The 25,485-nt window shown below is 41.3% G+C and overlaps 1 protein-coding gene across 1 annotated transcript in view; it reads left to right on the top strand.

Annotated features, from left to right (window-relative positions):
• LOC311129527 (glycophorin-C-like) overlaps positions 1–21,094 on the top strand; it is a 38,997-nt gene extending 17,903 nt beyond the window's left edge. Inside the window, exons 3-4 of the mRNA XM_084161821.1 lie at positions 19,210–19,251; positions 20,229–21,094. Coding sequence (XP_084017947.1) covers positions 19,210–19,251; positions 20,229–20,425 — 239 coding nt within the window. The 3' untranslated portion in view covers positions 20,426–21,094. The remainder of the gene's footprint in view (positions 1–19,209; positions 19,252–20,228) is intronic.
• The last annotated feature ends 4,391 nt before the right edge of the window (positions 21,095–25,485 follow it).

Raw genomic sequence — 25,485 nt, 5'->3', positions numbered from 1 at the left:
ATATTAAAAGTCATCTGCAAGGATTAAGTTCCTTTGGCCGACAAATGTAAACATTCAACATTTTCCTCAGGAGCATTATCTTAATGCTTTCTACGACCCTGACGCTGGGAGAATGTTCATTGTTTTTATGGAGGCCTTGCAGTCTCAAGACCAGAGGAGTAGGTATTTGGTGTGAGTGGTTATGATTGTTCATGGTTACTCCTGTAACATATACCTAACAATAGCTGTGTTAATATTGGTTGGTGCTTAGCTCATCCACAAGCACAAATGCTGTATATTAAACATCCAGTAGGCTTGTTTATACGTTTCTCGACATGCAGTATATATATTCTGAAAATTAAGTACACAGTATAATAAATAAATACATAAATACATAAATAAATAATAATTAAATTACTCCTAGCACCAGCGGAACTTCAATACGATCATGTTTAACCAAGGCACAGCCTCTCCACCTGCTCCACCAGAAAGCTGCCAGAATTCCAAAGGTGCATTTCATTTTTTTCAGACAGCTGCATGAGCAGCCCTCAGCGTGTTAAAAAATACAAGATGAGCATCCATCTCTGTGGAACGTTACCCAAAGAGGAAGAGCCGAGAGAGATGGTGGAGGGAGAGTGGTGTTTAGCCAGGCGTTTAGTGGATGTTTTCACCCTCAGTTAGGCACAGGCAGCGGGCCACAGCTGAGCTGTTTGCTGAAGGAAATCAGGAGTCCGTCATATCCACCAGACAATGACAGCTGGGAAATACTGTAGAAAGAAACGTCCTTTCAATTATTTTATTTTTAATCCACTGAGACAAGGTGAAACTATACTTTTGAACGCAGTATTGTCTGTGTTTTTTTATTGCAGTTTTAGCAGAATTCCTATCAATCGCCTGCATGTTTAACGCTTCTGATGCTTGTCTCCCAAACTCATGTTGTTTGATAGGCCCTACTTCTCAGACTGAGCTGAAGATTATTCCCAAGCTCCTTCTGCCACTTTATTGGGGCCAATAAACTAAATGATCCCAAATATTTGTGGAATAACAAAATGAACAACATCTCAACTCACCCAACAAGTACAACTTACCAACAACGCGACAACTGTTCATTTGATTTTCGAAACATCATTGTGTTGCCACAGCACGGATGGCCTCAAGTGACTGCTGCCAGAAAACCAAGAGTGTTGTTATTGTCATGGTTACATCTCAAGACTTATCACAACTCCATTAATGACATGCACAGGGCCAGCTGGCCCAGAGAGGGAACCAGGAAATGGACTGTCCCACTGCAATACCCCCATACTGGAAACCACATTAGAGAACCAACTGCACTACGCGATACAATTTTCATTAAGATTGGTCCATGCAGTGTGATAGGCTGGTATCTTGCTTCTCATAGTATCTAACATTTAAATTAATATGACTGACTTTTCCTTACGATCTGGTCTGACCCTGTACACAGCTTACATTCTCGTGTTGTCTTCCTCTCTTGCTGTTGTGTTTATACTGCACTGTTGGGAAGGGTTTGCAAGTCAAGCATTTCACTGTACTTGTGCATATGATAAAAAATAAAACTTGAAACTTGAAATTGGACCGCCATTTAGGGACGACAAGCCACTGGAGCTAGATTGCAGCCAGGCTTTAGCATATATTTATTTCCTGGGAATACCATATCAGCCCAGTGTCAGCCGCAGACCTTCAGGGTGGAAATAATTTGGCTTTCAGTTCTCCCTTCTTTCCTACAGGGAGACACTTACCAGCCCTGCTTCACAGTCGGCTTTGGGCAAGATTAACGCCACTTCTGGGAATGCGATGAAAGCAGTGTATCTCGCTCCCGGGACGTGTCGGCTAAATGTGTGAAAGAAAGAGGAGGGGATGAACGATGGTGCTCTAATGCTCTGTGGCACCCGATACCCTCCACCACCCTCCACCACCCTCCTCACGCCTTTGCCTGCCTGTCAGCCCCTTTTGGTTCTGGTGATGGGAAAAGAAATCTGCCCTTGGGTGTGACTTAGCTGTCCCCATCGGGCAGTGCAGATGTCCCACTCTCCATGTTGCGGCGGCGAGTGGATCTTGGATCTGAGGCTAACGAGGAGACACCTCCGGGTGAGACAGGCCCCCCGTGTTTGCTTGGCAAATTTATCAGGGATTTGAGCTCTCTCCTCGGCTCCCAGATCTACAAATAAAATAAAGTAAAATGTAATGTAATTTGCCAAATGCTTCTTAAACAACAGGTGTAGACTAACAATGAAATGCTTACAGGTCCAGTTCCAACAATGCAGAGTTAAAGATAGAAAATATGAAATAAAAATAGAAATAATAACGTGAGGAATGAAATACAGTGAATAACGAATGAAAAATGTATGCACTCACTAACTGTAAGTCGCTCTGGATAAGAGCGTCTGCTAAAATTACTAAAATGTAAAATGTAACGAATAACAATAATGAGTAAAAATAACATGGCTATATACAGGAAGTACCAGGTAATAACATGGCTATATACAGGAAGTAGTAGGTAATAACATGGCTATATACAGGAAGTAGCAGGTAATAATATTACTATATACAGGAAATACCAGGTAATAACATGGCTATATACAGGAAATACCAGGTAATAACATGGCTATATACAGGAAATACCAGGTAATAGCATGGCTATATACAGGAAGTACCAGGTAATAGCATGGCTATATACAGGAAATACCAGGTAATAACATGGCTATATACAGGAAATACCAGGTAATAACATGGATATATACAGGAAATACCAGGTAATAACATGGCTATATACAGGAAATACCAGGTAATAGCATGGCTATATACAGGAAGTGCCAGGTAATAACATGACTATACACAGGAAATACCAGGTAATAACATGGCTATATACAGGAAGTACCAGGTAATAGCATGGCTATATATACAGGAAATACCAGGTAATAACATGGCTATATACAGGAAGTACCAGGTAATAGCATGGCTATATACAGGAAATACCAGGTAATAACATGGCTATATACAGGAAATACCAGGTAATAACATGGCTATATACAGGAAATACCAGGTAATAACATGGCTATATACAGGAAATACCAGGTAAGAACATTATTTATTTATTTATTTTATTTTTATTCCTTTTTTGTCATTTAGCAGACGCTCTTATCCAGAGCGACTTACATGAGCAATTAGGGTTAAGTGCCTTGCTCAAGGGCACATCGACAGATTTTTCACCTAGTCGGCTCGGGGATTAGAACCAGCAACCTTTCGGTTACTGGCACAACGCTCTTAACCACTAAGCTACCTGCCACCAAAGTTGTATTGTCATTGATCCAATTTACATTTTAGTCATTTAGCAGATGCTCTTATCCAGAGCGACTTCAAATTAGTGAGTGCATACATTTTCATACTGGCCCCCGTGGGAATCGAACCCACAAGCGCCATGCTCTACCAACTGAGCTACAGGAGGGCCAATGGCTATATACAGGGAGTAACAGGTAATAACATGGCTACATACAGGGAGTACCAGGTAATAACATGGCTATATACAGGAAGTACCAGGTAATAACATGGCTATATACAGGAAGTACCAGGTAATAACATGGCTATATACAGGGAGTACCAGGTCATAACATGGATATATACAGGGAGTACCAGGTAATAACATGGCTATATACAAGAAGTACCAGGTAATAACATGGCTATATGCAGGAAGTGCCAATTAATAACATGGCTATATATAGGAAGTACCAGGTAATAACATGGCTATATACAGGGAGTAGCAGGTAATAACAAGGCTATATACAGGAAGTACCAGGTAATAGCATGGCTATATACAGGGAGTACCAGGTAATAACATGGCTATATACAGGGAGTACCAGGTAATAACATGGCTATATACAGGAAGTGCCAGGTAATAATGTGGCTATATACAGGAAGTACCAGGTCATAACATGGCTATATACAGTAAATAACAGGTAATAACATGGCTATATATAGGAAGTACCAAGTAATAGCATGGCTATATAGAGGAAGTACCAGGTAATAACATGGCTATATACAGGGAGTACCAGGTAATAACATGGCTATATACAGGGAGTACCAGGTAATAACATGTCTATGTAGAGGGAGTACCAGGTAATAACATGGCTATATACAGGAAATAACAGGTAATAACATGGCTATATACAGGAAATAACAGGTAATAACATGGCTATATACAGGGAGTACCAGTACTGAGTCGATGTGCAGGGGTATGATGTAATAACATGGCTATATACAGGGAGTACCAGTACCGAGTCTATGTGCAGGGGTATGAGGTAATAACATGAGTATATACAGTGAGTACCAGTACTGAGTCGATGTGCAGGGGTATGAGGTAATTGAGGTAACTATGTACATATAGGTAGGGATAAAATGACTAGGCAACAGGGTAGATAATAGACTGAGATGTAGCAGCAGCGTATATGGAAAGGGAGATACCTCGTCAGTTGTAAAACTGAATGCATTCAACTGAAATGTGTCTTCCGCAATGGAGCAGTAGCATCAGCGTATGTGGTGAGTGTGTGTGTGTGTGTGTGTATGTGAGTGTGTGCGTGTGGCGTCAGTATGCATGTGTGCGCATGTTATGTGTGTGTGTAGGTGCCTGTAGTGTATGTGAGTGTGTGTGAGTGTGTGGGTATAGTCCAGTGTGTGTGCATGTAGTCAGTGCAAGAGAGTTACTGCAAAACAAAGGGTCAATGAAGGTAGTCCAGGTAGCCATTTCATTAGCTATTTAGCAGCCTTGTTTAGCAGACTTATGGCCTTGGGGTAGAAGCTGTTCAGGGCCCTGTTGGTTCCAGACTTGGTGCACTGGTACCGCTTGCTGTGCAGTAACAGAGAGAACAGTCTATGACTATGGTGGCTGGAGTCTTTGACAATTGTTTGGGCCTTCCTCTGACACTGCCTGGATTAGAGGTCCTGGATGGCAGAGAGCTCGGCCCCAGTGATGTACTGGGCCGTACTCACCATCATCTGTACCACCTTGCGGTCGGGTGCCTTGTAGTTGCCGTACCAAGCAGTGATGCAGCCAGTCAAGATGCTCTCAATGGTGCAGCTGCATAACCTTTTGAGGATCTGAGGTCCCATGCCAAATCTTTTCAGCCTCTTGAGGGGGAAGAGGCCCTGTCATGCCCGCTTAACAACTTTGTGTGTGTGTGTGTGTGTGTGTGTGTGTGGGTGGGTGTGGGTGGGTGGAGTGGACCATGTTAATTCCTTAGTGATGTGGCCACAGAGGAACTTGAAGCTCTCGACCTGCTCCACTACAGCCCCGTCGATGTGGATGAGGGCATGCTCGCCCCTCCATTTCCTGCAGTCAACGATCAGCTCCGTTGTCTTGCTGACGTTGAGGGAGAGGTTGTTGTCCTGGTACCACAATGCCAGGTCTCTGACCTCCTCCCTATAGGCTGCCTTATCGTGGTCAGTGATCAGTAGGGATTAATACTCGGAAGTGTCCATTTAAAGCGTTTAAAACCAAGCTATGGGCACTATGCCAGGGTTCTCCCCAAATAAGATTGTCGCTGTGCTACATTGCCGGTTTGGTTGCGCCACTATGTAAAGATTTCACAGCAAGTGAAACTGATATTTAGTAATAAGAGTACATTTGATCGCCAATGACATTGTTGTGAATTGTGAAACAGGCCATTCATTCTGAGCGTTATCATGTTCCTCAATTAATTCAGCACATTTCAGCAGTAGGCCTAGGCCATCTAGACACTGTGTGCACTCAGGACACACAAAGCGCACCCTGAGTAGCGTTGACGAATCATACAAACTTTCTAATGGCAGTCAAACAAAAGTCAAATGACCAAAGTTGCTGAGCTTGCTAGATAACCTCCAACGAATGACAGAATATCTCCTACTTGGTAAAACCTTCTAGGCAGAGTTGCAAAGAAAAAAATGTCTCAGACTGCCCATCTTAATCTTTTATTTTTATTGGCCAGTCTGAGATATGGCTTTTTCTTTGCAACTCTGCCTAGAAGGTCAGCATCCCGGAGTCGCCTCTTCACTGTTGACGTTGAGACTGGTGTTTTGCGGGTACTATTTAATTAAGCTGCCAGTTGAGGACCTTTGAGGCATCTGTTTCTCAAAATAGACACTCCAATGTATTTGTCCTCTTGCTCAGTTGTGAACCGGGACCTCCCACTCCTCTTTCTATTCTGGTTAGAACCCGTTTGTGCTGTTCTGTGAAGGGAGTAGTACACAGCGTTGTACGAGATCTTCAGTTTGTTGGCAATTTCTCACATGGAATAGCCTTCATTACTCAGAACAAGAATAGAATTTCAGAATAAAGTTTTTTGTTTCTGGCCATTTTGAGCCTGTGTGGTGAATTATTATTAATGAACTGTAGAGTTTAATGGACTATGGGGTAGAACTGGGTTAATCAAGAGCATAAAGTTAGAATTGTTTGTTACTGGGCCAGGATTTGTATTGGGTCATTTAATTTCACTGTGTGGGGGAGTAGAGAGGAAATCTGCCCTAGGGTCAAATTGCTTGCTGTCTTATCTGATGAGAGACTGAAACTAGCTTGTGGCTTTTGTCTCTCTCTTCAAACACAGTGAAGGGAGCGGCACCAGGGTTGAATAGAGTTTGGGCTAGACCTTTGTCTCCTTGGTATCTTCTTGATTGATTACAGCATGAGGGGGTGAGGTTTGTGGAATTTAGGGCCTTGTCATGTTTAAACTAAACATGAGTGTGTGTGCAAGACAGGGGAGCGAGTGATTGGTTGGAGTAATAGTTCAGCCGTCCTCAGGGACAAAGGAAGTGGGTGTGGAGTGATAAAGAGCGGGAAACTGAAGAGGGAGGGATTTAGAGCTAGAAGAGTGGGGGATGATGGTATATAATGTGACGTGAGGAAAACAGAACGGGGTACCACTCTGCAGACTGGTATCGGCTTTGTTGAAAACTTTAAAAAAGTCATTTCTTGATGCAACAAAAACTCTGTAAGACCTGATTTGTAATAAAATATAGTGGTTATTTTCCACAACACCTGTAATCGAACCCACAATTGCTGATGCTCCAGATCCTCAACTAGTCTCAAGAAGGCCAATTTTATTTCTTCTTTAATCAGCACAACCGTTTTCAGCTGTGCTAACATCATTGCAAAATGGTTTTCTAATGATCAATTAGCCTTTTAAAATGATAAACTTGGATTAGCAAACACAATGTGCCATTGGAACACAGGACGGATTGTTGCTGATAATGGGCCTCTGTAAGCCTATGTAGATATTCCATTACAAATCAGCCGTTTCCAGCTACAATAGCCACTTACAACATTAACAATGTCTACACTGTATTTCTGATCAATTTGATGTTATTTTAAAGGACAAAAAAATTGCTTTTCTTTCGAAAACAAGGACATTTCTAAGTGACCCCAAACTTTTGAACGGCAGTGTATATATACACTACCAGTCAAAGTTTGGACACACCTACTCATTCAAGGGTTTTTCTTTATTTTTACTATTTTTTACATTTTAGAATAATAATGAAGACATCAAAACTATGAAATAACACATATGGAATCATGTAGTAACCAAGAAAGTGTTAAACAAATCAAAATATATTTTAGATTTTAGAATCTTCAAAGTAGCCACCCTTTGCCTTGGTGACAGCTTTACACACTTAGCATTCTTTCAACCAGCTTCATGAGGATTGCTTTACCAACAGTCTTGAAAGAGTTCCCACATATGCTGAGCACTTGTTGGCTGCTTTTCCTGCACTCTGCGGTCCAACTCATCCCAAATCATCTCAATTGGGTTGAGGTCGGGTGATTGTGGAGGCCAAGTCATCTGATGCAGCACTCCATCACTCTCCTTCTTGGCCAAATAGCCCTTACACAGCCTGGAGGTGTGTTTTGGGTCATTGTCCTGTTTAAAAACAAATGATCGTCCCTCTAAACGCAAACCAGATGGGATGGTGTATCTCTGCAGAATGCTGTGGTAGCCATGCTGGTTAAGTGTGCCTTGAATTCTAAATAAATCACCAACAAAGCACCCCCACACCACTAATGAACGTCTCCTCTGCAGCAGGATAACTCTGGGTCTTCCTTTCCTGTGGTGGTCCTCATGAGAGCCAGTTTCATCATAGCGCTTGATGGTTTTTGCAATTGCACTTGAAGAAACTTTCAAAGTTCTTGAAATTTTCCGGATTGACTGACCTTCATGTCTTAAAGTAATGATGGACTGTCGTTTCTCTTTGCTTCTTTGAGCTGTTCTTGCCATAATATGGACTTGGTCTTTTACCAAAAATGTGCAAAGCTGTCATCAAGGCAAAGTGTGGCTACTTTGAAGAATATATATTTGACGATAAAATATATTTTGATTTGTTTAACAAGTTTTTGGTTACTACATGATTCCATATGTGTTATTTCATAGTTTTGATGTCTTCACTGTTATTCTATAATGTAGAAAATAGTAAAAAATAAAGAAAAACCCTTGAATGAGTAGGTATGTCCAAACTTTTGACTGGTACTGTATATACAATGCATTCTGAAATGATTCAGACCCCTTGACTTTTTCCACATTTTGGTACATTACAACCTTATTCTAAAATTGATTAAATTGTTTTTTTCCCCTCATCAATCTACACACAATACACCATAATGACAAAGCAAAAACAGGTTTTTAGAAATGTTTGCAAATTTATTAAAAATTTAAAACGGAAATACCACATTTACATAAGTATTCAGACCCTTTACTAAGTACTTTGTTGAAGCACCTTTGGCAGCGATTACAGCCTCTAGTCTTCTTGGGTGTGATGCTACAAGCTTGGCACACCTGTATTTGTGGAGTTTCTCCCATTCTTCTCTGCAGATCCTCTCAAGCTCTGTCAAGTTGGATGGGGAGTATCGCTGCACAGCTATTTTCAGGTCTCTCCAGAGAAGTTCGATCGGGTTCAAGTCCGTCCTCTGGCTGGGCCACTCAAGGACATTCAGAGACTTGTCCCGAAGCCACTCCTGAGTTGTCTTGGCTGTGTGTTTAGTGTCGTTGTCCTGTTGGAAAGTGAACCTTCACCCAAGTCTGAGGCCCTGAGTGCTCTGGAGCAGGTTTTCATCAAGGATCTCTCTGTACTTTGCTCCGTTCATCTTTCTCTTGATCCTGACTAGTCTCCCAGTCCCTGCCACTGAAAAACATCCCCACAGCATGATGCTGCCGCCACCATGCTGCACAGTAGGGATGGTGCCAGGTTTCCTCCAGACGTGACGCTTGGCATTCAGGCCAAAGAGTTCAATCTTGGTTTCATCAGACCAGAGAATCTTGTTTGTATGGTCTAAGAGTCTTTAGGTGCCTTTTGGCGAACTCCAAGCGGAAAAAGTAAAGGGGTCTGAACACTTTCCGAATGCACTGTATACATATATACAGTGCCTTGCAAAAGTATTCATCCCCCTTGGCGTTTTTCCTATTTCATTGCATTACAACCTGTAATTTAAATTGATTTTTATTTGGATTTCATGTAATGGACATACACAAAATAGTCCAAATTGGTGAAGTGAAATGAAAAAAATAACTTGTTTCAAAAAAAGTATAAAAAATAAATAACGGAAAAGTGGTGCGTGCATATGTATTCACCCCCTTTGCTATGAAGCCCCTATATAATATCTGGTACAACCAATTACCTTCAGAAGTCACATAATTAGTTAAATGAGGTCCACCTGTGTGCAATCTAAGTGTCACATGATCTGTCACATGATCTCCGTATATATACACCAGTTCTGAAAGGCCCCAGAGTCTGCAACACCACTAAGCAAACACTCAAGTGGTTTATGGGGAAACATTTAAATGTCTTGGAATGGCCTAGTAAAAGTCCAGACCTCAATCCAATTGAGAATCTGTGGTATGACTTAAAGATTGCTGTACACCAGCGGAACCCATCCAACTTGAAGGAGCTGGAGCAGTTTTGCCTTGAAGAATGGGCAACAATCCCAGTGGCTAGATGTGACAAGCTTATAGAGACATACCCCAAGAGACTTGCAGCTGTAATTGCTGCAAACGGTGGCTCTACAAAGTATTAACTTTGGGGGGGGTGAATAGTTATGCACGCTCAAGTTCTGTTTTTGTGTCTTATTTCTTGTTTGTTTCACAAATTTTTTTATTTTGCATCTTCAAAGTGGTAGGCATTTGGTGCAAATCAAATGAAACAAACCCCCCAAAAATCCATTTTAATTCCAGGTTGTATGGGATGAGGTGGTGATGAAGGAGTCAGGCGCAAGAGGGTAAATCACAGAATAACAGGATTTAATCCGCAAAATACAGGTTTACGCAGAAATGCATCAAACACACTCCAGGGCACAAAAAAGGCGCACTGGAAAATACAAGGCACACGGGGAAAATTCTCCCGTCGATACACAATCTCCACCGAGCTTCACTAACCTCCACAAACAAACAATCACCCACACAGACAAGGAAGCAGAGGGAACACTTATACCATGACTAATGAGGGAATAAGGACCAGGTGTGTGTGATTGAAGACAAGACAAATGGAGTGATGATAAATGGATCGGCAGTAGCTAGTAAGCCGGTGACGCAGAACGCCGAAACCTGCCCGAACAAGGAGGGGAGGCAGCCTCGGCGGAAGTCGTGACATTATAAGGCAAGAAAATATGAAAAATGCCAAGGGGGGTGAATACTTTCACAAGCCACTGTACATAGTTCATCAGGATGTCCTCACATTACAGTGCCTTCAGAAAGTATTCAGACCCCTTGACTTATTCCACTTTTTGTTGTGTTACAGACTGAATTCTAAATGGATTTAATATATGTATTTTCTCACCCATCTACATTTTAGTCATTTAGCAGACGCTCTTATCCAGAGCGACTTACAGTTAGTGAGTGCATACATTTATTTTTTATTTTTCATACTGGCCCCCCGTGGGAATCGAACCCACAACCCTGGCGTTGCAAATGCCATGCTCTACCAACTGAGCTACATCCCTACTGGCCATTCCCTCCCCTACCCTGGACGACGCTGGGCCAATTGTGCGCCGCCCCATGGGTCTCCCAGTCGCGGCCAGCTACGACAGAGCCTGGATTCAAACCAGGATCTCTAGTGGCACAGCTAGCACTGCGATGCAGTGCCTTAGACCACTGCGCCACTCGGGAGACATCTACACACAATACCCCATAATGACCAAGTGAAAACATGTTTTTAGAAATGTTGACTAATTTATTGAAAATGAAATACAAAAATATCTCATTTGCATAAGTATTCACACCCCTGATGCAGTACATCACACCCTGATGCAAAACACCTTTGGCAGCGATTACAGCTGTGAGTCTTTCTGGGTAAATCTCTAAGAGCTTTGCACACCTGAATTGTACAATATTTGCACATTATTCTTTTAAAAGTTCTTCAAGCTCTGTCAAGATGGTTGTTGATCATTGCTAGACAGCCATTTTCAAGTCTTGCCATTCATTTTCAAGCCGATTTAAGTCAAAACTGTAACTCGGCCACTCAGGAACATTCATTGTCGTCTTGGTAAGCAGCTCCAGTGTAGATTTGGCCTTGTGTTTTAGGTTATTGTCCTGCTGAAAGGTGAATTCATCTCCCAGTGTCTGGTGGAAAGCAGACTGAAACAGGTTTTCCTTTAGGATTTTGCCTGTGCTTAGCTCCATTCCATTTCTTTTTTATCATGAAAAACTCCCCAGTCCTTAATGATTACATGCATACCCATAACATGATGCGGCCACCACTATGCTTGAAAATATGGAGAGTGGTACTCAGTAATGTGTTGTATTGGATTTGCAGTATTAGTTTAGTGCCTTCTTGCAAACAGGATGCATGTTTTGGAATATTTTTTTCTGTACAGGCTTCCTTCTTTTCACTCTGTCAGTTAGGTTAGTTTTGTGGAGTAACTGCAATGTTTGTTGATCCATCCTCAGATTTCTCCTATCACAGCCATTAAACTCTGTAACTGTTTTGAAGTCACCATTGGCCTCATGGTGAAATTCCTGAGCGGTTTCCTTCCTCTCTGGCAACTGAGTTAGGAAGGACACCTGTATCTTTGTAGTGACTGGGTGTATTGATACACCAACCAAAGTGTAATTAATAACTTCAACATGCTCAAAGGGATATTCAATGTCTGCTTTTTTATTTTAACCCATCTACCAATAGGTGCCCTTTTTTGCAAGGCATTGGAAAACCTCCCTGGTCTTTGTGGTTTAATCTGTGTTTGAAATTCACTGCTCGACTGAGGGACCTTACAGATTATTGTATGTGTGGGGTACAGAGATGAGGTAGTCATTCAAAAATCATGTTAAACATTATTATTGCACACAGAGTGAGTCCATGCAACTTGTTATGTTACTTGTTAAGCACATTTTTACTCCTGAACTTATTTAGGCTTGCCATAACAAAGGGGTTGAATACTTATTGACTCAAGATATTTCAGTTTTTCATTTTGATTTGTAAAAATGTCTAAAAACATAATTTGACTTTGACATTATGGGGTATTGTCACACAATCTCAATTTATTCCATTTTTAAATTCAGGATGTAACACAACAAAATGTGGAAAAAGTCAAGGGGTGTGAATGTACTTTCTAATGGCATTGTATATTACACTACATTACCAAGAGTATGTGGACACCTGCTCGATGAACATCTCATTCCAAAATCATGGGTCCCCCCTTTGCTGCTATAACAGCCTCCACTCTTCTGGCTTTCCACTAGATGTTGGAACATTGCTGCAGGGACTAGTTTCCTCAAGATCATTAGTAAGGTCGGGCACTGATGTTGGGTGATTAGGCCTGGCTAGTAGTCGGCGTTCCAATTCATCCCAAAGGTGTTCGATGGGGTTGAGGTCAGGGCTCTCCACCAAACTTTACAGTTGCCGCTATGCATTGGGGCAGGTAGCATTCTCCTGGCATCTGCCAAACCCAGATTCGTCCGTCGGACTGCCAAATGGTGAAGCGAGATTCTTCATGATTTAGAAAGGCACACACCTGTCTATATAAGGTCCCACGGCTGACAGAGCATGTCAGAGCAAAAACCAAGCCATGAGGTCGAAGGAATTGTCCGTAGAGCTCTGAGACAGGGTTGTGTCAAGGCACAGATCTGGGAAAGGGTACCAAAAACACAGTGGCCTCCATCATTATTAAATGGAAGAAGTTTGGAATCACCAAGACTCTTCCTAGAGCTGGACGCCCGGCCAAACTGAGCAATCGGGGGAGAAAGGCCTTGGTCAGGTAGGTGACCAAAAACCCGATGGTCACTCTGACAGAGCTCCGCGGTCATCCCCCTCTTCAAAGGGGGTGACACTCTAGATCTAAACTGTTACAGACCTATATCCATCCTGCCCTGCCTTTCAAAAGTTTTGAAAGATTAACAAACAGATCACCGACCATTTCGAATCCCACCGTACCTTCTCCGCTATGCAATCCGGTTTCCGAGCTTTGTCATGGGTGCACTTCAGCCACGCTCAAGGTCTTAAACGATATTATAACCGCGATCGATAATAGACAGTACTGTGCAGCCGTTTTCATTGACCTGGCCAAGGCTTTCGACTCTGTCAACCACCGCATTCTTATTGGCAGACTAAATAGCCTTGGTTTCTCAAATGACTGCCTCGCCTGGTTCACCAACTACTTCTCTGATAGAGTTCAATGTATCAAATCGGAGGGCCTGTTGTCTGGACCTATGGCAGTCTCTATGGGGGTGCCACAGGGTTCAATTCTTGGGCCGACTCTTTTCTCTGTGTATATCAATGACGTCGCTCTTGCTGCTGGTGACTCTCAGATCCATCTCTACGCAGACGACACCATTTTGGTATACAGTGGGGAAATAAAGTATTTAGTCAGCCACCAATTGTGCAAGTTCTCCCATTTAAAAAGATGAGAGAGGCCTGTAATTTTCATTATAGGTACAAGTCAACTATGACAGACAAAATGAGAAATAAAAATCCAGAAAATCACATTGTAGGATTTTTTATGAATTTATTTGCAAATTATGGTGGAAAATAAGTATTTGGTCAATAACAAAAGTTTCTCAATACTTTGTTATATACCCTTTGTTGGCAATGACACAGGTCAAACGTTTTCTGTAAGTCTTCACAAGGTTTTCACACACTGTTGCTGGTATTTTGGCCCATTCCTCCTTGCAGATCTCCTCTAGAGCAGTGATGTTTTGGGGCTGTCGCTGGGCAACACGGACTTTCAACTCCCTCCAAAGATTTTCTATGGGGTTGAGATCTGGAGACTGGCTAGGCCACTCCAGGACCTTGAAATGCTTCTTACGAAGCCACTCCTTCGTTGCCCGGGCGGTGTGTTTGGGATCATTGTCATGCTGAAAGACCCAGCCACGTTTCATCTTCAATGCCCTTGCTGATGGAAGGAGGTTTTCACTCAAAATCTCACGATACATGGCCCCATTCATTCTTTCCTTTACACGGATCAGTCGTCCTGGTCCCTTTGCAGAAAAACAGCCCCAAAGCATGATGTTTCCACCCCCATGCTTCACAGTAGGTATGGTGTTCTTTGGATGCAACTCAGCATTCTTTGTCCTCCAAACACGACGAGTTGAGTTTTTACCAAAAAGTTATATTTTGGTTTCATCTGACCATATGACATTCTCCCAATCCTCTTCTGGATCATCCAAATGCACTCTAGCAAACTTCAGACGGGCCTGGACATGTACTGGCTTAAGCAGGGGGACACGTCTGGCACTGCAGGATTTGAGTCCCTGGCGGCATAGTGTGTTACTGATGGTAGGCTTTGTTACTTTGGTCCCAGCTCTCTGCAGGTCATTCACTAGGTCCCCCCGTGTGGTTCTGGGATTTTTGCTCACCGTTCTTGTGATCATTTTGACCCCACGGGGTGAGATCTTGCGTGGAGCCCCAGATCGAGGGAGATTATCAGTGGTCTTGTATGTCTTCCATTTCCTAATAATTGCTCCCACAGTTGATTTCTTCAAACCAAGCTGCTTACCTATTGCAGATATAGTCTTCCCAGCCTGGTGCAGGTCTACAATTTTGTTTCTGGTGTCCTTTGACAGCTCTTTGGTCTTGGCCATAGTGGAGTTTGGAGTGTGACTGTTTGAGGTTGTGGACAGGTGTCTTTTATACTGATAACAAGTTCAAACAGGTGCCATTATTACAGGTAACGAGTGGAGGACAGAGGAGCCTCTTAAAGAAGAAGTTACAGGTCTGTGAGAGCCAGAATCTTGCTTGTTTGTAGGTGACCAAATACTTATTTTCCACCATAATTTGCAAATAAATTCATTAAAAATCCTACAATGTGATTTTCTGGAAATCTTTTTCTAAATTTTCTGTCATAGTTGACGTGTACCTATGATGAAAATTACAGGCCTCTCTCATCTTTTTGAGTGGGAGAACTTGCACAATTGGTGGCTGACTAAATACTTTTTTCCCCCACTGTACATCTGGCCCTTCATTGGACACTGTGTTAACAAACCTCCAAACGAGCTTCAATGCCATACAACACTCCTTCAGTAGCCTCCAACTGCTCTTAAACACTAGTAAAACTAAATGCATGCTCTTCAACCGAACACTGCTTGCACCCGCCCACCCGACTAGAATCACTACTCTTGACGGGTCTGACCTAGAGTATGTGGAGAACTACAAATACCTAGGTGTCTGGTTAGACTGTAAACTCTCCTTCCAGACTCACATTAAGAATCTCCAATCCAAAGTTAAATCTAGAATCGGTTTCCTATTTCGCAACAAAGCCTCCTTCACTCATGCTGCCAAACATGCCCTCGTAAAACTGACTATCCTACCGATCCTTGATTTCGGCGATGTCATTTACAAAATAGCCTCCAACACTCTACTCAGCAAATTGGATGCAGTCTATCACAGTGCCATCCGTTTTGTCTCCAAAGCCCCATATACTACCCACCACTGTGACCTGTACGCTCTTGTTGGCTGGTCCTCACTACATATTCGTCGCCAAACCCACTGGCTCCAGGCCATCTATAAATCACTGCTAGGCAAATCCCCGCCTTATCTTAGCTCATTCGTCACCATAGCAACACCCACCCGTAGTATGCGCTCCAGCAGGTATATCTCACTGGTCATCCCCAAAGCCAACACCTCCTTTGGCTGCCATTCCTTCCAGTTCTCTGCTGCCTATGACTGGAACAAATTGCAAACATCTCTGAAGCTGGAGACACTTATCTCCCTCACCAACTTTAAGCATCAGTTGTCAGAGCACCTTACCGATCACTGCACCTGTACACAGCCCATCTGAAATTAGCCCGCCCAACTACCTCATCCCTATATTGTTATTTACTTTGCTCATTTGTACCCCAGTATCTCTATTTGCACATCATCTCTTGCACATCTATCATTCCAGTGTTAATACTAATTGTAATTATTTTGCACTATAGCCTATTTATTGCCTTGCCTCCATAACTTGCTACATTTGCACACACTGTATATATATTTATTTCTGTTGTATTTTTGACTTTGTTTTGTTTTATCCCATATGTAACTCTGTGTTGTTGTTTTTATCGCACTGCTTTGCTTTATCTTGGCCAGGTCGCAGTTGTAAATGAGAACTTGTTCTCAACTGGCTTACCTGGTTAAATAAAGGTGAAATAAATAAATAAAAAGAGCTCTAGAGTTCCTCTTTGAGATGGGAGAACCTTCCAGAAGGACAACCATCTCTGCAGCACTCCACCAATCATGCCTTTATGGTAGAGTGGCCAGACGGAAGCCACTCCTCAGTAAAAGGCACATAACAGCCCGCTTGGAGTTTGCCAAAAGGCACCTAAAGACTCTCAGACCATGAAAAACAAGATTCTCTGGTCTGATGAAACCAAGATTTAACTCTTTGGCCTGAATGCCAAGCATCACATCTGGAGGACTCCTGGCACCATCCCTACGGTGAAGCATGGTGGTGGCAGCATCATGCTGTGGGGATGTTTTTCAGCGGCAGGGACTGGGAGACTAGTCAGGATCGAGGCAAAGATGAATGGAGCAAAGTACAGATAGATCCCTGATGAAAACCTACTCCAGAGCGCTCAGGACCTCAGACGGGGGCAAAGATTCACCTTCCAACAGGACAACGACCCTAAGCACACAGCCAAGACAACGCAGGAGTGGCTTCGGGACACACACAGCCAAGACAACGCAGGAGTGGCTTCGGGACAAGTCTCTGAATGTCCTTGAGAAGCCCAGCCAGAGCCTGGACTTGAACCCAATCGAACATCGCTGGAGAGACCTGAAAATAGCTGTGCAGCGACACGCCCCATCCAACCTGACAGAGCTTGAGAGGATCTGCAGAGAAGAATGGGAGAAACTCCCCATATACAGGTGTGCCAAGCTTGTAGCGACATACCCAAGAAGACTCAAGGCTGTAATCGCTGCCAAAGGTGCTTCAACAAAGTACGTAGTAAAGGGTCTGAATACTTATGTAAATGTGATATTTCAGTTTTTTTAATTTTTAATAAATTAGCATAAATTTATAAAAACCTATTTTCCCTTTGTCATTATGGGGTATTGTGTGTAGATTGATGGGGGGGGGGGGCAATGTAATCCATTTTAGAATAAGGTTGTAATGTAACAAAATGTGGAAAAAGTAAAGGGGTCTGAATACTTTCCGAAGGCACTGTACATATAATTTTTTGGGGTGTGAAATTCGTACAAAGGGCCGCCAGTTGCTCATCCCCGCTTTATACTATTGACCGGCTGACTTATCTGTGATGATAAATCTTGCCTTTAATCAACGTTTCTATTTTTTCCAGCCGGGTTTGCTTGCTGCAAGTATTTTAAATTATGCATGCAGTTGAAAGAGTGCAGTTCTGTAACGAAATGTTGAGCAACATTGTCTACCTACATTTTATAAGAAGTATATCAGTTATACCTATTGTGTAACTATGTAAAAAAATATTGTTTCAGCAACCATTTCTACAAAGTAAGACTGTGAAGAGACTATTATGATTATACGTTTCTGGAGTGAAAGTCATATTGTCTTACATTTTCATCATTTAGCAGACGCTCTAATCCAGAGCGATTTACAGGAGAAATTAGGGTTAAGTACCTTGCCCAAGGGCACATCGACAGATTTTCACCTAGTCGGCTCGGGGATTAGAACCAGCGACCTTTCGGTTGCTGGCACAACGCTCTTAACCACTAAGCTACCTGCCACCTTCTTACTCCTGCTCTGCATTCCACAACCCTGCCTGCTATCCCAGTATATTCACAGGTCTGAGTGTAGCAGCAGCCCCCATAACTCCTGTTGGTGGGTATATTTTTTAGTTTTGTGTTTAGAGTTTTCGCATTTTTGAATAATGTGAGTCTGCATCTAAAATAGCCAAATCATAGCAACAAGTTAATGACGGTTATGGGATTCATAGCCCCCTGGAACAGACAAGCATTCGTCAAAGTCCATAGGCCTAAAGCTCTTTGTTTTTACTAAATTGAAGAAAAATAGAAATTCAAATTGTGATTTAGTTACTGAAAGAGCCACACCCATGGTGCTGTTTAGATTTGTCTCTTTCCCACCACAGCTGCTTCACTTAGGCTGTAACTACACACTGGGATCTGTTGTTTCATTTCTCTCCCTCTGTCCCAAATGATCAGGTTCTGTAATGCCCCTTTAATTGCTGACAATATGTCCACATTGTAAACAATGCATCGTGATGAGGATCTAATGAGTGGGTGAACACCTAGATGTTTTGGGTGATTAGGCATTAATGAGGCTGCCTTTTAATTGCGCACTTTGGGGACTTAACAAAGAAAACATATATTTCTTTCTTCTTTCTTTAGCTATAGCGCTTTCTCAAGCTTGTGAGGATCAATCTCCATTTTGGATCTCACGTTGTGTTTTTATAAATGACACAGTTTAGTCTCTGGCTGACTGACTCTGTGACTGTCCTTCAGAGAAAGTCAAGGCAGGCAGATGCTGCCTGCGCTATAATTAATGATTACCTTTAATCACTTTCTCCAATGAGAGTTTTGTCCCCCCGGTGACAGATACAAAATATCTCTCTGCACACACACACCAGAGAGACAGCTGTCTATAAAAAAACATCATGAAAGATTCACATGTTCAAATAACAAATTCAAAGTCTGGGGAAAATAAATATGAATGTGGTTCAAGATACATGGCATAAATTGAAGGTAAAATAATTATACTTACAGCGTTATAATAACTACACACTGTACTGTACGTAACTTATTTATGTAACCTTATGTAAGTATATTAGCACATGATCTGAAATCCCTTTCTTTTTGCCTCCTTAGATTACAATGTGGACGATGGATATTTGGATGCCATACTAGGAGGTGAGTTATAATAGAGTTCCTCTCATACCCAGAACATTCAAAGGCCTTCCATGCTTTGCCTCCCACTGCAAACCTCATCCACGTCGATATTGCTGATAGATTTGATGCTGGAGGCAGAAGTTTAATGATGGTGCAACACAAATACATATCTTTCTCTTTCTTTCAGAGAGCAATAGAGTCTGCTAAATGTTTCGGAACAGAGCTATTTAAAGCCAATTTTTGAAGTCAGCCAACCAACGGGCCAAATTTAAAATGTAATGCTACTGTTATTTTTACAGCACAAAATATTGCCATTGTCTGCCAACAGCTGTAAAAGACCACGAAATATGCATTTAAAAAGACACTGTTCTTCTTCTGCCAGTAATGTGTTCAAATTAGAATCTAGCCTGAAACTGTCTTTTATATTATCAAGAGACTGGCATTCCACAAAATAGACTATTAAGTCACAAAACATCTTCACAAGTTGTGGTTTTCTGCCTCAGGCAGTTCTTTCAAACTTAACGGTTCACAGTAGGACAAAGTGTCTCTCCTACCACACTACCGCTACCATTCACTGTTGGCAAACTATCACGATGAACTTTGATTGAACAATTTTCATTTGAAAATAACAGAGAAACAGCTGTTTGGGCCTGTTCACAGTGGTTAGTACTTGCCGAAAACACTACATAACAAACTCTTGTTTTGCACTGCACTCTGTTGGCAGGTTTGAGCCTGATCAGTCTTTTGGAGATGCATATCCCTTTTGGGTTGGCGTTTACCAACTAGGCAAGGAGCAGTCTTCTTTCTGATCCACATACATTCCAATGACTTTGCCCATTCAAAGATCAATGACACTTCAAGGTCGAAGTCCTGCCCGTGCAGAATCGCGGGCTATTGTAAAAACCATCCCCCATTGTATTTTGCCATTGTCATTGTGATAGTGAATTGTCATTGTGAAGCCGAAGTCCTTGCTATAACATCCTCATCTGCATTTGCAGCTGTCATTGCTGCTGTGGTCCTGGTGCTGTTGTGCCTGGCGGTGGTAGTGATTCGCTACATGTACCGGCACAAGGGCACCTACCACACCAACGAGGACAAGGGCACTGAGTTTGCCGAAACAGCGGATGCGGCGCTCCGGGGCGACCCGGCTCTTCAGGATGCCATGGACGAGAGCAAGAAGGAGTACTTTATCTAATCTGAGGAGTGGCGCCCCCTGCTGTTTACTATGGACATTAGGCTCCCAAAATATGTGTTTTGGGGTATTTTGGGGTTGGAGAATAGAAAGCTTGGAGAGTGGGTGAAAATGACCTCGCTGTACTTAAGTGAATAATGTCCTATCAGTTAAAGATGATCTGCTTCTATCGCTAAAGGTCTCTGTTTCCTGATGAGACTGGCTAAAGGTCTGTTTTCCTGATGAGACTCTGGTCAGTGACTGATTAGACAACAATTTACCAAAGAGGCATCTTACGATAATATTTATTCAGTATTCTTCACACCTAACTGTTTTCCTCTTTAATATATTTGGCATATCACCAAACATAGAGAAACAAAACATTGGCTTTGCTATGAGGAGGCTATATTTGAAGAGTTGATTTCATTTGTGTTTTTCCATCAGAAATGATTGCTTATACATGTGTGTGTAAAATATTACTGTACACAGATTTTTTATTCATAGTTTTTAGATGTGTATGAAAATGTGTTTTTTTTGCAAAACGCTACATATCAATTGTTTAGCTGGAATGGAATGTTCGTATCCTGTTTATTTGACTGTGATATGTGGTTGTCTCACCTAGCTATCTTAAGAGGAATGCACTTACTGTAAGTTGCTCTGAATAATGCATCTACTAAATGACTAAAATGTAAAATGTTTTACATACAGATCTCATATTACTGTGTGTGTGGGGGCGGGGTGGGGGGGTGGGGGTTGGCGTTCTACTAAGTTAACATATGTAATTGTTTTAAAGATGTCATAACATGTATCATTTATATATTTGATTTAGAATGATTAGGACCCCTGTAGGTATCAAAACAATTACTTGTTAAAATATTGAATTTGGCCTTTACAACTATATCCCATAGAAACTAATTGAATAACATGTTCATAAATGGCAAAAAAGACAGTCAAAAAATACATCATAAGGAACAAGGTTTTGAAGTGTCTGTCCTATATCTAGGAGATATAAGAAAGATCAGGAAATATTTTTGTTTTTTGGACACATATTTAACCCCTTTTTTCGTTGGCACAAAACTAGCTCCATACTTCCATTCCTTTTTTCAACCGGTACCGGGTGACCTTCAGACGAGTCCCATGGCACTTGTGTCCACAGTGGGGTCATATTAGTTTGTAGCCCAAATGGTTCGGAAGTTGGCACATCGGCGGTACCGACTTCAGACGAGTCCCGTGTGGGTCATAGAGCAAAACAGAGAACACCATCGTGTTCGTGAGAGTCTCACCTTTACATCTTTCCATTTGGTTATATTAGTTAGTAGGCCAAACCGTTCGGACGCACAGACGTTTTCATGAGAATACCTATTTATATAAACAGCGCTGTAGCTCTGCCACTTTCCAGCGCAGATGCGGAAGGCCAACATCGGCGGAAGGCCAACATCGGCGGATGCAATGGATTGAGACGCAACCCAACTCTAGCTTAAACTGACTGATTTTGATTTTCTTATGTTAATTAGACTGACGCACAGGTGTGTGAATAGACTATAAATATTGATGTTTCAAATGTATCATTTGTATAGTTCTTTATAAAAAAAAATGTAGCTATTTGTTACATTTGTAAAACGTAAAAAGAAATAGATTATTATTTGTTTCTCTAAAATGAAACCATCAACTGATAGATTTTAAACAAAACACTGAGTATACCAAACATTAGCAACAACTTCCTAATATTGAGTTGTGAAAAAACACACCAATCTCTTTCATAAATCATTTTAACAATAAATGCTAATATCCCAACATTTCTGAGAATGGATATATAGCATTTTTGAATGAAACTCTTAATTTGTCATGCGGAACATCTTCCTATGGGGACCTGTCTGAAAAAAGTGAGATACCAATTTCAAGGGAACGCATGTATCATTGGTTAATAACTAGTTAATTATAGACCCAAAGAGATAACGAGAGAGCTAAACCAGCTACAGTGCCTTCAGAAAGTATTCATACCCCTTGACTTATTCCACATGTTGTTGTGTTACAGCCTGTATTCAAAATGGATTAGATTGTTTTTCTTTCAAAATTCTTCAAGCTCTGTCAAGATGGTTGTTGATCATTGCTAGACAACAATTTTCAGGTCCTGCCATAGATTTTCAAGCAGATTTAAGTCAAAACTGTAACTCGGCCACTCAGGAACATTCACTGTCTTCTTGGTAAGCAAATCCAGTGTAGATTTAGCCTTGTGTTTTAGGTTATTGCCCTGCTGAAAGGTGAATAAAGCTCCCAGTCTCTGGTGAAAAGTAGACTGAACCAGGTTTTCCTTTAGGATTTTGCCTGTGCTCAGCTACATTCCGTTTCTTTTTTATCCTGAAAAACTCCCAGTCGTTAACGATTAAAAGCATACCCATAACATGATGCAGCTACCACTATGCTTGAAAATATGGAGAGTGGTACTCAGCAATGTATTGGATTGGATTTGCCCCAAACATAGCACTTTGTATTCAGGACAAACATGTAATTGCTTTGCCAAATGTTTTGCAGTATTACTTTAGTGGCTTGTTGCAAATAGGATGCATGTTTTGGAATAAAATAAATTCTGTACAGGCTTCCTTATTTTCACACTGTCAATTAGGTTAGTATTGTGGAGTAACTACGATGTTGTTGATCCATCCTCAGTTTTCTCCTATCACAGCCAATAAACTCTGGAATTGTTTTAAATCACCATTGGCCTCATGGTGAAATCCCTGAGCGATTTCCTTCCTCTCCGGCAACTGAGTTAGGAAGGACGCCTGTATCTTTGTAGTGACTTGGTGTATTGATACACCATCCAAAGTGTAATTAATAACCTCACCATGCTCAAATGGATATTCAATGTCTGCTTTTTTATTTTTACCCATCTACCAATAGGTGCCCTTCTTTGCGAGGCACTGAAAACCGTCCCTGGTCTTTGTGGTTTAATCTGTGTTTGAAATTCACTGCTTGACTGAGGGACCTTAGAGATAAGGGTATGTGTGGGGTACAGGGATGGGGCAGTCATTCAAAAATAATCTTAAACACTATTATTGCACACAGAGTGATTCCATGCAACGTATTATGTGACATGTTATTAAGCAAATGTTTACTCTTGAATTTACTTGGGCTTGCCATAACAAAGGGGTGAATACTTATTGACTCAAGACATTTAATCATTTCACTTTGACATTATGGAGTATTGTCTGTAGGCCAGTGACAAAAAACATCTCAATTTAATCAATTTTAAACTCAGGCTGTAACAAAAAAAAGTCAAGGGGTCTGAATACTTTCTGAAGGCACTATAAAAATGAAGGAAGACCTTGCCTGATGGGGGTTAGTTGTGAAGGCCAAAGTGATGCTCTGTCCTAGACAGGGAGAACCAGGGTTCAGACCGGTTCCTAATGATATTTTTTCACTAGCAGCCTGTCAACTGACTTAGGTCAATTCCAAGTATAAATTGACATGCTATTTGGAGAGCCACAGAAAACCAAACATATTGTGGTCTTCCCATCCTGATTTGGGCCTAATAAATTACACCTCAACATTACTAATGAATAAAAAATGCTTTTTAATGCATTATTGATTCTTCAAGTATTGTGCGGTTTGTGTCCATAAAATGTTTAGAATGGACATTACAGACTATCATTTTTTTGGGATTGGTGCAGAACTCAATGATGACTATGTCAGAGCCTGACAAATTTATGTCCTGTTCAAATTTCTGAGGATGGATAAGTGTTGTAAACCTATTTGTGGAACTTTTTGTGGGATTATTTCTTGGAACATTGTAATGATGCTTTTTAAATTGCCTTGCAAAAAAATACAATATTAAAGTACATCTAATTTCCAGCTATAGCTGCCCTGACTCCGTGAAAGAACAACTTCAATCATTGGATATTGTTTGTGACTTTCTGCCAGGATTAAACTAAACAAAAATGAGAACACCAAGGAAATGTTTTTTGTCAGTTAATTTTATTGTGGTGGAAATGGCAACTGGAAATACGCCCCTGAGCTCCAAGACTCATTTTAATTTCCCAACCCCCCTATTCTCTGTTGGCTATGTGAAATGTGAAAACTCAGCAGAACTTTTCTTTGTCTCTATGATTGCCAAGTTTGAAAAGAAATGAGAGTTGTCTTGGTTCAAATAGCAGGTTTGATAACTAGATGGCTCCTCTGCACATTTAGCTTTGATAACTAGTGCTGATCAAGGTATGATTAAATCTCTGCAAACATGTATAAGACACACACAACGATATAATTATTCACTCTCCATAGGGTGGCCACTTCTTTTTAGATCACACGTTAAGTGGAGCATAAGACACTTGTCACCAAAATCTATTTCATCTCTGCTGAAGATATTGAAATTCTCTCTAGTAATTTCCTAACACAAGATAAAAATGAAAAGACTTGTAGTAAGAGGATGCATGGCATGCTACGGCATAGCATATAGCAAAAGCTCTTACATAACTGTAGATTGATCCCAGAATGCATCATCTGTTTTCTTTTTGCCCTCTTTGCAATAGGGCATGCCATTGACTTTCACTGTAAGTGAACTGCATACAGTAATAGCTGTTTTCAAACATCCATTTCATTTATTTTTTCCCATTCTTAACTGACAGGAGACCACTGACATTGACAAACAGAGCAGAAAGATCCCAGCTTGCCTCAGCAGCAGTAAGAAATAAAATGTTACTCTGTTTCTTTTGCACTGAGGGATAACCGGATTAAAGCAGGAGGAATATATTCTAAGTCCCCTTCACCACAAATGTTTTCTTAACTGTTGAAATATTAATGTTGACAAATTATTTTGAAGCTCAAATGTTTTATTTATTTCCACAAGGTATATTAAACTAAAAGCAAATAAAAGGCATTCCAAGTCAAACTTACTATTTCCAAGTTTTCGAAAATGACATATGGGTCGTTCCACAAAATGAGTGCCTTTTGCGTTCCTTTGATAGTAGAAATTGTGCACCAATATTGAATTTTAAAAGCATGTTATATTGAATGAAGTGCCCTTTAATATAGACCACATGGAAAATTCAATAAAACATATTTTTTATATGAATAAAGACTTGCGAAAGTGC

This window comes from Coregonus lavaretus (assembly GCF_964263955.1).
Source record: "Coregonus lavaretus genome assembly, chromosome: 5".
Taxonomy (NCBI): domain Eukaryota; kingdom Metazoa; phylum Chordata; class Actinopteri; order Salmoniformes; family Salmonidae; genus Coregonus; species Coregonus lavaretus.
Note: the sequence above shows the minus strand (reverse complement) of the source record. Positions and strands in the feature narration are given on the sequence as shown.